The sequence below is a fragment of the Mastigoproctus giganteus genome, chromosome 7, assembly GCF_048544385.1.
Source record: "Mastigoproctus giganteus isolate SK-2022 chromosome 7, ASM4854438v1, whole genome shotgun sequence".
NCBI classification, from domain to species: Eukaryota; Metazoa; Arthropoda; class Arachnida; order Uropygi; family Thelyphonidae; genus Mastigoproctus; species Mastigoproctus giganteus.
Window position 1 is genome coordinate 88,565,239 of NC_143581.1, and position 15,416 is coordinate 88,580,654.

Below are 15,416 nucleotides of genomic sequence, written 5' to 3' on the forward strand. Positions count from 1 at the left end.
ATGGGCAACCAAGTCAAAATAAGAACAAATTAATATTTATTGGCAAAGTTTTCATTTTTAAGAATTTTCAAAATTCCTTGAAAAAAAATCTACTTGCTCACGAAAAAAGGTTAATAACCAAAAAAAATTAATGTTTTAATTTGAAAATGCTATTTAAATTCTCAATCATTTGGGTATCTTGGTGGTTAACTTTAATTTGAATTTATGGTCATTCCTCCCAGATGGCTCTATTTTGGATTCATCATTCTTCCAGAAGGGCTATTTTGTATTATATTAGCAAATAAACTGATTATTTAAATTTGGGACACCACGTAATTTAAACTCTAGTAGCAGAAAAGAGTACAACATACTCACTTTAAATGCATGATAAATAGGTGAACTCTGAAATCTTTTGACTCTTGCCTGTAACATACGAGGATAAAGCTGTAAAAAATAAGAAACCTCATGTCTGCCTCACTCATTTTCTAACAAAATATGATTCACACATATCAAATAGTATTTCAAAACAATAATATATGTACAGTTTTCAAGGAAAAAATTTTTCAACTCAGATAAGTAAATAAAACACAAATCAGATATGTATGCACTGCATATTTCAAGAATCATTTGATTATGCAATAATGTATCTCACGTTTAAAACTTCTCTATCATACTCAAAAAATGTTTGCCAAAATTTCAATATATGATGTTCAAGAGAATGGTAAACATGAAGTGGAATTTGTGTAATAGTATTTCTTAAGGAAGAAAAGGGTGCAGAAGGGGAATGGGTTAACCATTGACATCATATTCAGTACAAAGGTTCAGAAGAATAATCTAAATATGTTGCAGTTGGCTGTTCCATATTTATGTTTTTGTAGGGGGGGGGGGAACTCAAGAGAATGCAACAAAATCAGAATTCGGCTCTTAAAACCTTCCAAGATTCCGACAAAATCTTCTTCTTCTGCCATTATAACCCAGGGTGGGCCTTAGCCTTCTCAACAATGTTCCACCAGTAAGCCCTCCCAGAAGTCAAACTTCTCCAACTTCTTATTCTCATGATCCTTAAGTCCTCTTCTATATTATCCATCCATCTTTTCTGTGGTCTTCCTCTTGCCCTCCTACAGGTAGGTTTCCATTTCATATACTTTTAGTTGTTCTGCTGTCATCCATTCTCATAATGGATGCAGAGAGTGGTAATCAATGGACACTGCTCATCGTGGACTAATGTTATTAGTGAAGTCCCTCAGGGTTCAGTGTTGGGTCGATTATTGTTTTCTGTATTTATAAATAATATTGATGATAGTATATCAAGCTTAATGTCCAAGTTTGCAGATGATACAAAGGTTGGCAGAGTTGTTAAGGACACTACTGCAGTCTGCTGCTACAACAAGATCTGGAAAGGTTGAGCAGATGGGCTGAGAGGTGGCAAAGGAAGTTTAACATTGACAAATGTAAAGTAGTACATATGGGAAACAGCAACCCCAGAGCAGCGTATCAACTCTGTGGTACTACACTGACAGTGGTAGAGAATGAAAAGGACCTAGGAGTAATTGTGCAGGCAGATATGAAGTTCTCTGAGCAGTGCAGATGGGCTGCAAGAGTAGCTCATGGTGTCTTATCAATGATATACAGGAATTTTTGTAGCAGGGATAAGGAGGTGATTATCCCCTTGTACAAGGCAATGGTCAGGCCACACCTTGAGTACTGTATACAGGTCTGGAGGCCTCATTTCAAGAAGGATATATAGAGCTGCTGGAACGAGTACAGAGAAGGGCAACAAGATTAGTGAATGGAACACAGGGTTGCTCTTCCGAAGAAAGGCTTAAGTTTTGGAAATTACAGTGTCTGGAGACTAGGCACCGGCGAGGTGATCTGATAGAGGTGTATAAAGCCTTGAATGGTTTGAGCATGCTCAATGCTGATGGGATTCTGCCTCTTGCTCAGAATAATCACATGAGAGGGCATACATTCAAATTGAGGAAAGACAGATGTAGGATAGATGTGCGGAAATTAGTCTTTAGCCAGCGGGTGTTGGTTGGTGGAACAGACTTCCATCCCTTGTTGTGGAAGTTGATAGCCTAAATAAATTTAAGGCTCAGCTGGATAGGTATTTTGAAAGAACAGAGGGGTGAAGTGGAAGTTTTTTTTTTTTTTTTTCTGGCTGATGCTGCATAAGCTTGCTTTCTTGCATCATATGCCTCTACTAATGCTAATGCTAATAACATGTTCCAACCAGGCAAGTCTCTGGCTCTTCACAAATCTGATGATGTCCACACCCTGAATAAGTTGGTCAAGTTCATTCAGTTCAGAATAGTTCATTCTGATCATCCAGGATCCATCAACGTTTTGTATGGGCCCAAAAACTGTTCATCAAACTCTATGCTCGAACACTCTCAACAACTGCTCATCTTTTCTCATTAAAGTCAGAGCTTCACAACCATATGTCACAACTGGTCTAATGAGACTTATGCATATTCTTAATTTTAAACATCTATTCAACATTCTGGACTTCATTAGTTTTTCATGTGCATAGAAACATCTGTTTCCACTCAGGTTGATTCGATTTGATTTTGGGTTTACTGGCGCAACAGCAACCAAGGCTACATAATGTGCCAACCACGCTTTCCACTCAGGTTACAGGACTTAATTTCATTAGTAATAACATTCAACTGGTTTATCTGCGAGCCTACATAGGCGAAATTTTGAACATGTTCAAACAAGAAGTTGCTGGTTCTTAAATTTTCCATGTTATCTGCTATTCTCCGGACTTTCACATATTTTGTCTTTGCTTTATTTATCCTAAGTCCTAGTCTTCTTTGTGCTTCACTATCCAGCCTAGCCACTGTTTCCTCCAGTGCTCCTTTAGTCCTACTGATAATAGTGGCATCATCAGCATATGCACAGACTTGCACTGTGTTTGTGCCTATGTATCCAGTCACTTCTAATTTTCTGACAGCCGCCTCTAAAACTAAGTTAAATAACACGTAGAGAGTGCATCGCCTTGTCTAACACCAGCGTTAATGTCAAATGTTGGAGTCATCGACTCTTTTTCAATTCTTACCACTGCCTTAGAGCCAGCCAGAGTTGCTTTTATGAGCCTAACAATCTTTGCAGGTATGTCCAAGAGAAGGAGATCATTTATCATTCCTTTCTCTTGAGGAAACCAAAAGTATGTTTGAAATCTACATTCAAGCATGTTAAATAAGTGTATATTGTACTCAAAGACTTTTTCCTGTATCTGCCTCAAGATGAAAATCTGGTCGGTTGTTGAGTGATTGGGTCTGAAACGAAACTGATATTCTCCAATGATGTTCTCTGAATATGCTGCCATCTGTTATAACTCCTGACAAAACCTTGTAAGTAACGCTCAACAATGTAATACTTCTATAGTTAGAGCAAAGCAGTTTATCACCCTTCTTGTGAATCGGCTGTATAATTCCAAGTGTCCATTCATCTGGGATTTTTTCCTCAGACCATATTAACAGCATCAGATTATGTATTCTTCTCCATATTGTGTGCCTTAAGAATGGTGGAGTGTCACTCCACCATTCTTGAGCAACTCTGCAATTATTCCATCAGCTCCTGGTGCTTTAAAGTTCTTTAAGTACTTAATAACTTTTCAAATCTCTTCGAAGCTAGGGTCTTCAATGCATGGCTCTACCGTATAGTACAACAGCTGTTTTGTTTCAGTCTTACCTCCTGTCAAGGTGCTCTCAAAATACTCTTTCCACCATTACAGAACCCCCTTTCTCTCAGTCAGCAAGTTTCCTTCACTATCTCTACATACAGTAACTTTTAATCCGAATTCCTGTGTACTTTCTTTAATCTTCTTATGAAACTTTCTACTTTCCTTCTTGTTGTAATGTTCCACCATTTTGTCGACCTTCTTCCTCAAAGCTTCTCTCATTTTCTTTCTACATATCCTAGCTGCGGCAATCCGTTTTTCCTTGTTATGGTCACTATTCGCTCTGCTATTCTGCTGCAAACATTTCATCCTGGCTTATCTGTTTAATTCTACTGCTACTCAGCACTCGTCATCATACCATTCTTCATTTCTCAGCTTCAGGGTCTCACTCAAGGTTACGCATGCTGCATCCAGAATTGCTTCCTATATGCAAATCCATTCATCTTCAATCTTGTCACTGTTTTCCTATTCCTGCAGTCTTTGGGCCAACTCTGCCTGGTACTTCATTTTAACAAGTCTATCTTTCAATTTCTCTACATTCCACCATTTACTTTTCTCAGCCTTTCCTCTTGCTACTAGGGCTATTTTATACTTGTCTGGCTCCCACTAGAAAATGATCAGAATCTGAGTTGGCACCCCGAAAAGAAAGGACATTTTCAACAAAATATATACTGAAAAGTTACTGAATCTGGCTTTACTTTCCAAGTAGTGCCCAAATATCCTTCTCTTTTTTTTTTTTCTTTTTTTTTTTGGATGCTACTTGGAAAGTAGCATCCAAAAAAAAAAAAAGCTTTCATTTATATATGGGTCTATATATAAGTATAAGTATAAGACTTTTATATAAGTATATATAAAAGTCTGATAATCTGAAGATTATTATGACCATTCTTTAAGAATATTCGTAAAACACAAAATCATGGCAGTTTCAGATTACTGGATATTTATCTAAAAATTCTTATAATGTCTTCAATTAATCCAAAAATTTTTGTATGACTATACAGTGGTACCTTGGTTTGCGAGCATAATTCGTTCCGGAAACGTGCTCGTAATCCAAAGCACTCGTATATCAAAGCGAATTTTCCCGTAAGAAATCATGGAAACCCAGATGATTTGTTCCAAAACTCAAAAATATTCATATACTGCAAAAATGATTAATACAAAATACATACCTTTTCATATTTTTAATATTTAAATTTAATATACATAAAGCAATCGGATTTATGGTAGGACGACTTTCACTGTCACTAACGGAATCACTGCTATCTGTTGACTCTTTCTTTTTGTGCGACTTTAATAAGGAACCTCTCCAATGACACTTTCCTCCTCTTGAGGATTTCACGGAAATATGACATTGTATTGTTGTTAAACAGATTCATCGCTCGCACTATTACAAAATGAGGGGGCACACTTGATACACATAAACAAATCTGCGCGCGTGTAGCAATTGAATAAACAACACCGTAAAGGCAGAGATACACTATTAACACCTCACATTTTACTAAAGCACATTTCTAGGGGTTACCCATAAAACAATAAAAACAATTTCCAGTTACGTTCCTGCTAGTGGAATCTGTTATAAACTGGTAGTAAACTCGATCTAATTGCATTTGTGATTATACCGATAGCTGGAATTGTGTGAGTTTTTACGTTATTATGGCGAAATGTTTTTCCCCTTCACTGATACAAAAAAAAAAAAAAAACATAAATACATTTTCAGAATCTCCTCTTCATTCCTATCGTGTTGGGGTGATTCTGCGTTCGACTGCCATTTCTTGTAAACACAAAGGCGAATCGTGCATAAGCGAATTCGGTTCGTGTTATATAAGCTATCGTTCGCGTATTTATAAATCGTGTATGATCGAATTCGTGTAGTGTAAACACATGTTATACGAGGACTGACTGTACTCGTATTGCAAGACCTCGCTCGTTTATCAAGTTAAAATTTATTAAAAATTTTTGCTCATCTTGCAAAACACTCATAGACCAAGTTACTCGCAATCCAAGGTACCACTGTAATGCTATTTATTTTATATTTTATCCAGCTATTATTCCATACAACAAAATAAAAATTATATAAAACTGTAAAATAAAAGCTCCTTGTACCCTTTTTATTTAATAAAACTATAAAGTACAAAGTCAAAATTAACAAAGAAACAACCTTCAGTTGTTTCCATTGCTTCCATTCTTCAATGCATAATAGAAGAGGCACAATATAATAGCGTAGCTTAATTTAATTTATTATGATACTCACCTTTTTATAATCTGCATTGATGTTGGAATAAATTGGATGATAATTTTAAATTTAAGTTAGCATGAATAATTTAGGATTTAAAAACAGAATTAAAATGTGCGCAAGGAAGTAGAAGTGCACATCTTCGTCCTTGGTTGTTAATGTTGAAATTTGAAACGATTTTAGTTATACGGTTGGAAACAAAAGGCCAATAACCATAACAAGTGGCTTTCGTTTTACACGTCTTCAGTTGGCAGTGGTAGAATGAGAGTAAATGTGTGTATTTAAGAAGACTAGGTTCCCGTGATCCTCCTGGATACATGTGGGAATCTCAGGTGCATGAGATTCTCAGGCTCAGGAGAAGTGACTCCGTCTCCAAATTAAAATTCCTAATAAGAAAATTCTTGATACTCAATGACACCGTAGATTAGAATTGATATGCAGATAAACAACTACCTCTGTTTACAGTGTGGAATATACATGTGTAGTGACTTCGTAGTCTTTTCTGTAAGATAACAAATTTGTACAAAACTGTTGTAAAGGAAGAATTACAACTTGTTGTCAAGAAATTTACTTTTCTTAACAAGTTCATTTATTGTAAACGAATTCTCTTGATAAATAAAATTGTATTGTATTGTATTAGCCATATGGTGCAAGGAAGTCTGAGGCTTATGCTGCACTCGCAACTATGCGCACTGAATTTGATTGAAACAAAAAAGAAATGTTTGAACATATAAATAGAATTATTTATTCATTTTTTTCATCTCATGCACAGGGAAAATTACAAAAGTGTACAAAATTATAAAAATTTAAAAATTATAAAATTACAAAAAGAGAGGGGACAGCAAGTTTTACCTTTTGAGCATCATTGCCAGAATTAACTCTCCAGCTGATAAGCACACCGCTGTGGAAATTGAGGGCTGTGAAGATTTAGAAGACATTTTTTCCAACACATCATAAAATTTCTCTGTAGCTGCAGAATCGGCACTGGCAACTTTACCACATATTTTAATGTTTTGGAAACCAGTGCGATGCTTGAACCTATTAAACCACCATTGCTTGCCATGAATTTGGCTTTAGGTTCGCCGTACTTATCCATAATTTTATAAATACTTGTTGCTTTTGCTTGAATGGCCATTGGACTCAGGGCACTTGCTTCTGGAAATGATTTTCCATCCATATTATTAATAGCTCTCCATTTTCAATATAGCACCTGAACGCTGTTTTGTGATCACTGTTGAACTTAAATGCATTGATCCTTTAACATGTTCTTTTATACGTGCATTGTCCCTTAAAATAGTATTCACTGTTGAAGCAGCAAGACCTAATTCCAGATTAGACCGGGGTTCGAGCCTGTCACCACCAAATACGGAGGATGCGGAAAGGTCAGGGAATGACCACCGCATATTCCGGAGCAATATGGCCTTAGTTGCTAATGCTCCTAAAAACCAAATAACTAACTAACTAACCTAATTCCATGCAATAGATGACGAACTTTGTTCTGGCTTCTTCTTCATCTTCATTTCTAAATCGATTTTGTTTCGTTTCCTAGCATGGCCAGCACTTGCACTTTCTGTTGGTCCCTTTCCCTTCACCATTGTAATAAGTAAATAGGAACGAAGAGAAGATTCTGAAAATGTATTTATGTTTCTTATATGACTGAAGATTTCAATCAAGGGGAACTCATTTCACCATAATACCGTAATGTAAAAACCCACAGTTATCGGTATTATAGCAAATGCAATAAGATCGAGTTTACTATCTGTTTATAACAGATTGAACTAACAGAAAAGCCCAATAAACCAGAAAGGCAAATTGTTTTTATTGTTTTATAGTAGTGACCTCCAGAAATGTTTTGTGATCGCTGTTGATCTTAAATCACAAAGGCGTTCAAAATTGATTCTTATAATGGAACATATGATAACAATGAAAGTGTAGTGCAATTTCCATTATAAAAATGACCTTTTAGAGAGATAAATAGCTTAGTTATATAGCAAAAATTTCAACTTCCAAGGTCTTGGAACGAATTAACAAAAAAAAAATGTGCTATTGGGTTCACATTACAATATTTTCACAATATCTCCATTTATTCCTACAGGATGTAAAATACGTTTCCATGATTTTTTTAAGTTTGCACCCACTGGCAAAAACCTATGTAAAGTCGAATTTCGTAAGTCGAGTACTACATAAGCCAGGGAGTGCCTGTATATGAATTTGTAGCTTCCGTGGCCATTTTTAAAGTATTCCACATGACTCTCTTCCTCCTTTAACTGGCAAACTGACAGAGGCTAAGTGGGGTATTAAACTTTAATAGTCTCCTTCCTTGAATATAAAACCCTTGCATTCACTTTTAATAGCTTTGCTCTTTTTCTCTTCGTAATCCAACACTGGGTTCCTACACCATCAGCCCTGTGATGTTATCTGGTTCATGGTGATGATCAGGTTGTTTGTTTGTTATTTGGTTTTTAGAAGCATTAGCAACTAAGGCCATATTGCTCCGGGGATATGCGGTGTCATTCCCTGACCTTTCCGCACCCTCTGTATTTGGTGGTCACGGGCTTGAACCCCAGTCTAATTAAGAAGTGTGTGCTACGCACTGCTGCTCCTGCCCACCTGGCTATGGAGGCACCTGACAATCAGATCTGTAATCTTCACCTAGCACCTTCCTTAACACCATGATAAAATTCAATATAAAAGATTCGAAGAACATGAAGCAAAATGAAGGAAGAGCTATTCTTAGGAAAAGACACACACTATACTGCACTGAGAGAGTATAATAAACTGAAATTTAATTAAATAAGCATAGTACCCTGGAGAAGTCACTTATTGTATTTAGCGTAAACAGTAAACTGTATGTAGCATTTAGGATAAGCAGTAAACTGAATGTAGCATTCAGAGTAAGCTGTTATTTATTTGTTATTTGGTTTTTAGGAGCATTAGCAACTAAGGCCATATTGCTCCGGGATATGCGGTGGTCATTCCTTGACCTTTCCGCATCCTCTGTATTTGGTGGTGATGGGCTCGAACCCCGGTCTAATCAAGAAGCGTGTGCTACATGCTGCTGCTCCTTCCCACCTGGCTACGGAGGCACCTCAGGGTAAGCAGTAAATTGGATGTAGTATATAGGATAAATGGTAAAACTGGATGACTAAACACGTGTATCTTCAATACCTGTTTGCTTACACCACTGAATTCAGAGTATGAGATTAGCTAGTTTTCTCTATTTATATTACACCAGAAATAAAGCCATGAATGCTTGTAGTTGCATTTAGTGGTTTCTTCCTATGTTATTTGTCGAAGTGATGGATTCCTGTAGGTTCATGAGTTGTTGTGGAAGAGGACAATCCATGCAGGGAGGAAGGCAATTCTGTCTATTTTTCAGCTGAATGTTTTTTGGCAGTTTTCTGTATGTAGTAGGCTTCTAATAAGTCTCTTTCCATTATAAATGGAATGGTGGGTTATTCTTAGTACTTCAGTATATACTCTGTGATCCTCTATTATAGAGTAATGAGCAATATTGCTTTAGAGGATGCTGCCTCTCCTGGTGTTGCAAGGTGTTCATTTATTCTTGTTTGGAGGTTTCAGAGCATTTGCCCTACATAGTACTTTGTGCACTGATAACCTAGTTTGTAGACAACATTTCTCATTTGGGGAGGGGGAAATAGAGGAGCACAGTAGTTGCTTCAGGTTTTTGTTACTAGTGAATCATATTTTCACATTTGTTTTCTAGCTACTGTTAGCTGTTTGTGCTATACAAAGATGGAATGAGAAACAAATTGGAGCTGATCTGCATTGTGTGTGTGTGTTGGGGAAGATTCTGAAAATTTAATCCTCTTAATTAACCTCTCGGGGTATTTGTTGCTTTCTGGGTTGATTCTGATTATCAAAATCAAATTCATGTTAAGGTTTTCAGGGGTACCAACTCTAAGTGTTCTAAGAGTTTTATGCCATGTGCTTTTGATATGGACATATTGATTTCTGTGAGAGTTTAGTATTAGTAACGGCCGCATGGTGTAAGAAAGCCTATGGCTTATGCTGCACCAGCCAAAAAAAAAAAAAAAAAAAACAGAAAACAATGATAAAAGCAAAAAAATAAAATAAAATAAATAACTAAATAATAATAATTAATAAAAAAAAAAAAAAAAGGAAATTAAATCTATCATCCTATGCGCTTCCCTTACCCGAAAGTACTATCCAGATGACCTTTGAATTTCCCCAAACTGTCGGCCTCTACCACCCATGAAGGCAACTTATTCCAGTAATTTATAACTCGCTGACTAAAATAAAACTTCCTGCAGTCCAATCTAAACATTTCCCCCCGTAACTTGAATTTATGTCCCCTAGTTCCAGCATCATTTATAATCTTGAAAATTTTGTCCTCATTCATTTTACTGATGCCTCACAGAGTCTTAAACACCTCAATCAAATCTCCTCTAAGGTGTCTAGTTTCCAAACTCTGCAACCCACATATTCGAAGTCTTTCTTCATAAGGACGCCCTTTTGCCTATCTCACCAGGCGAGTTACCCTTCTTTGCACCCTTTCAAGAAGCTCGATGTCTTTCTTTAGGTGCGGTCTCCATACTTGAACACAGTATTCCAAGTGTGGTCTAACATGAGCCTTATATAATGGGATTATCACGTCCCTATCTCTACTTGCAAAAGTTCGATAGATCATCGATAGGACACCATGGGCCTTCCTTGCAACCTGATTACAATGCTCAGAGAATTTCATGTCTGACCGTATCGTAACACCCAAGTCCCTTTCCTCCAGTACTGGGTTTAGTTGAACTCCACCAAGTGAATAAGTTATTTTGGGATTACTGTTTCCCAGGTGTAATACCTTACACTTTGTTGGATTAAAGCATAGCTGCCATTTTTCTGACCATTCCTGAAGTCTACCTATGTCTCTCTGAAGAAGCTCAGCTTGACAGTGATCATTAACTACTCTACCAATTTTAACATCATCTGCAAATTTAGACATCACGCCCTCTATCCCTTCATCAATGTCGTTTATGAAAATTAACGTAGCCTTGGTTATTATAGTTAACTTCTTTGGTGCCGATCGCTTCACTACTTCTCATATTCTGTCTTTCTACTTTATTATTGTGTTCACCACTGCGACTGACAAACCTGACTTCCGCAGTTGCCATTTTTCTGACCATTCCTGAAGTCTATCTAGGTCTCTCTGAAGAAGCTCAGCTTGACAGTGATCATTAACTACTCTACCAATTTTAACATCATCTGCAAATTTAGACATCACGCCCTCTATCCCTTCATCAATGTCGTTTATGAAAATTAAAAACAACAGTGGTCCTAATACTGATCCTTGGGGAACCCCACTTCTTACATCAACCCAATCTGAGGAATAGCCATTTATCACAACCCTCTGCCTCCTGCCCTGAAGCCATCCTTCTATCCATCTAAGGATTTTCCCAGTGATTCCAACCTGTTCCAGCTTATAAAGCAACCGCTCATGTGGGACTGAGTCAAAAGCTTTGCTGAAATCTAAATAAACAATGTCGAAATTATTCCCTAAATCCAGCTCGTGAGTGACCCTTTCGAAATAACGAACCAGATTTGTTAAACATGATTTTCCCTTTACAAAACCATGCTGAGTATCCTTGAGAATTTCAATTTGATCCAAATGATCCTGAATTCCACTCTTGATCATTGCCTCCATGATTTTCCCTACTACTGAAGTCAGACTGACAGGTCGATAATTTCCAACTTCACTTTTAGAGCCACCCTTATGTATGGGAGATACATTTAAACTTTTCCAATCCAAGGGAATCTCCCCAGAGTCTAGTGATGCTTGCATAATTAGCCTCAATGGTTCAATGCACTCGCCTGCCACCTCTCTTAAGATTATAGGGTATATTCCATCAACTCCAGGAGCCTTACTGGTCTGTAGGCTCGAAAGTTTTTTCATTAAATAATCTTGCGAAATTTCAATATCATTAATTACATATTTTTTAACTTCGCTCCCACAATTTCCCATTGCCATAAAAGGCTTTTCATTTGTAGATATCGATGCAAAATAACTGTTGAGTTCATCTGCAATGGCAGTTTAGAACAGACAGAGAATTATGTTGTCACCAATGTCAATTCTAAAGTATAGGAGGATGTTATTGTTTTTTTTCTCTATGGAAAACTTAAAGTGGGTATTGAAGTTACTATAGAACTTTTCAAGTTGTCTTGTCAGGCTGGTCCCAAAATGACAAAAATATTGACCTAAGTTTTTTTGGAGGAAGGGTCCCCTCCCAACCTAGTAGAGAGGGGGAAACTACTTTCATCCACCACATAATATTTGACAAGACTCCACTTTTTTTTTAAATTTTTTTAAATAAAATCACATCCTCCCATTACTTTCCTTACAAACTTTCTTCTTCCCTCACTTACACACAAATTCTTCCTCATTCATTTCACAAATAGCCATGGTCTCAGCTCTGTTCCAATCTCAATAATGTCCATCTCCACTCACAGTCTGCCAATCCCCACTTACTTTTCCTAACAGAATCCAATTATTGGTTGCCTCAACCACTGCTCATTTCAGTTGTCCTAATTATTCACTGTACAGTTCCATTCACTTCAAAGGTGGTACTTGTGCTATGTACACTCTGATAGTCCCTATCAAAGATTTAGTAATTTGTAATCTTCTCTGGCTTAAAATCTCTCAACACCATTCTGTCAAATTCATCTGATGTCTCTATCGTTCTTGGAACTCCAATAATCATTTAGAATTCTCACTTCCTATCTCTGAAAATCAACTTTCTCCAGTCCAACTTTCCTAACAGAGGTAATTTTCCTGGGCGATTTTAACATTCACAACCCCAGCTGGCTACACATGGACTTAGCTGGGAGAGATGCTGAGGCAACTGCACCAAACAGATTGTTCATTTACCTATCAGAATATCAGACAATCCTAAACACACACACACACACACACACACACACACCCCCCCCCCCCAACACTCTTGATTTTTTCACACAAACAGCCTTTCAACGTATAGTCAAGGTGAGTAATCCTCTAAGCACCTCAGATCAAAACCTGGTAATGGTCTCTTCTTTAGTGGAACCTTTCTCGGTGGCCATTCTCAGCCCCATGTTTGTTTGGCATTATAACAATGCAATTACAGGATGCTCTATGAGATTTCTATTCTTCTTTTAAGCTTTTTTTTTTTACTTTTCTTTTAAGCTTTAAAACAGTAATTAATTGCTGAATTACTGTTTTAAAGCTTTTGATGTCAATATCAGCTCAGATCATGTCAGTGAAATTATTCTTTTTTTATTATTATTATTATTATTATTAGCCATATGGTGCAAGGAAGCGCGAGGCCTATGCTGCACCAGCCAAAAAAAAAAAAAAAAATTCCCAAGTTACCCTGAGAGAGAAAGAAGTAGAAAGGAATCACAAAATACTTTACTCCACATTGCACCATAAAATCTCCTCCTTTATCTAACCTTGGTTTTTCCATTAAATGTACTAAGGCTGTTCAAGATAAGAATGTACACATTGCAATCAGCTTACATCTAAATCTACAGGTTCGTTTTCTGTCTACACTAAAACTCACAACAATTGAACAACAGTTATTAATCAATGCAAACTGAATTTTGAACAGGCTACTGTTCAGCTTCTTGTGAGAATGATAATTGAACATTCTGGATTGCCAGAAGAAAAATGCATTGCAAGAATATTAAATAGTAGTAGTAGTAGTGACATGTGATACAAGAAAGCAAGTGTATGAGCTTATGAGGCATCAGCCAACAAAAAAAAAAAAAAAAAAAAATCACATCATTCCCTCCAAATGCCTGTCCAGTAACTCCTTAAATTTATTTAACTTATCAACTTCTACAACGACAGATGGACGTTTGTACCAGCAATTAACCACCCGCTGGCTAAACGCAAATTTCCGCACATCTATTCTACATCTGTCTTTTCTTAATTTGAATTTATGCCCCCTTAGGTTCGTAATCTGAACAAGTGGAAAGATCCCATCAGAATTCAGCGTGCTCAACCCATTCAAGGCCTTATACACCTCAATCAGATCACCGCACAGGTGCCTAGTCTTCAGCTGTTTGTTATTTGGATTTTAGGAGCATTAGCAACTAAGGCCATATTGCTCTGGGATATGTGGTGGTCATTCCCTGACCTTTCCGCATCTTCCGTATTTGGTGGTGACGGGCTCGAACCCCGGTCTAATCAAGAAGCGTGTGCTACGCACTGCTGCTCCTTCCCACCTAGCAGTTTCCAGCCCCTGCAATTTGCAGAATTTAAGCCTCTCTTGGTAAGAGGATCCCTTCATTCCCCTCACCAATCTTGTTGCCCTTCTCTGTCCATGCTCAAGCAAATCTACATCCATCCTAAAATGAGGCCTCCAGACCTGTACGCAGTACTAAAGGCGTGGCCTAACCATTGCCCTATACAGAGAGACAATCACCTCCTTTTCCCTGCTAGCAAAATTCCTATATATCATTGAGAAAACCCCATGACCTGCCCTGGCAGCCTATCTGCATTGCTCAGAAAACCTCATATCATATCTTTTTCATTTTCTATCACCTTAAGTGTAATACCACACATTTGGTACATTTCTCTGGGGTTACTTCTACCCATATGCAGTACTTTGCATTTGTCAAGGTTAAACTTCAGTTGCCACTTCTTAGCCCATCTGCCCAAATTATCTAGATCCTGTTATTATTATTATTAGTATCATTAGCCATATGGTGCAAGGAAGTCTGAGGCTTATGCTACACCAACGAAAAAAAAAAAAATTTTCTGAATTACCCCGTGAGAGAGAGAGAGAGAGAGAGAGTAGAAAGAAGGGAATCACCAAGAAAAAGAAGAAGGATGATATCCAGCTCAGAACCTTGGGTGTGCCAAGCCCATACTCACCAGATGTGAGCCCCTGTAGCACACTGCCATTACTGTCATTAACAACCCTGCCAACCTTTGTATCATCTGCAAACATCGACATTAAGCCTGATATACCTTCATCAATATTGGGTGAATCAGAAGCCTATGGTTCTATGGCCTCTTCAGCTAAAGATAAAGCTGACTTACTAGTATCCTACTTTTCTTTTAACTCTAGTATTGGCAATCTTGGTAAACCACCATTTACAATTTCTAGTGCACTCCACACAATGCTTCCAGTGGTCTTCCATCAAAAGAATATCAAAAGAAATTTGAACAATCTTGATGCCAAGAAAGCCCCAGGTCCTGATAACTTTCCCCACTTGTTCTGAAAACTTGTGTGCCTGAGTGTGCCCCTGTTCTGTATCATCTTTTTACACTTTCTTATGCCACTAGTGTTTTTCCTTCTGCTTAGACATTTTCTCATACCCAGCCAGTTCCTATGAACAGTAACAAAATACAGTAAACCCCCGCTATTCGCGGGGGTTACGTTCCTGAGAAATGCCGCGAATACCGAAAACGCGAATACTGAGTTATGGCTCCCATAGTAATAAAGGGGTTCCGTTCCAAAGTATGAAATATATAAGAAAAACTAGTCTAAAATTTTGTCTATG

The 15,416-nt window shown here is 37.4% G+C and overlaps 1 protein-coding gene across 1 annotated transcript in view; it reads right to left on the minus strand.

Moving 5' to 3' along the window:
• Positions 1 to 15,416, minus strand: part of LOC150083053 (uncharacterized) — a 261,326-nt gene that overhangs the window by 218,955 nt on the left and 26,955 nt on the right. The window contains exon 4 of the mRNA XM_090378376.1: positions 355 to 423. Coding sequence (XP_090234502.1) covers positions 355 to 423 — 69 coding nt within the window. The remainder of the gene's footprint in view (positions 1 to 354; positions 424 to 15,416) is intronic.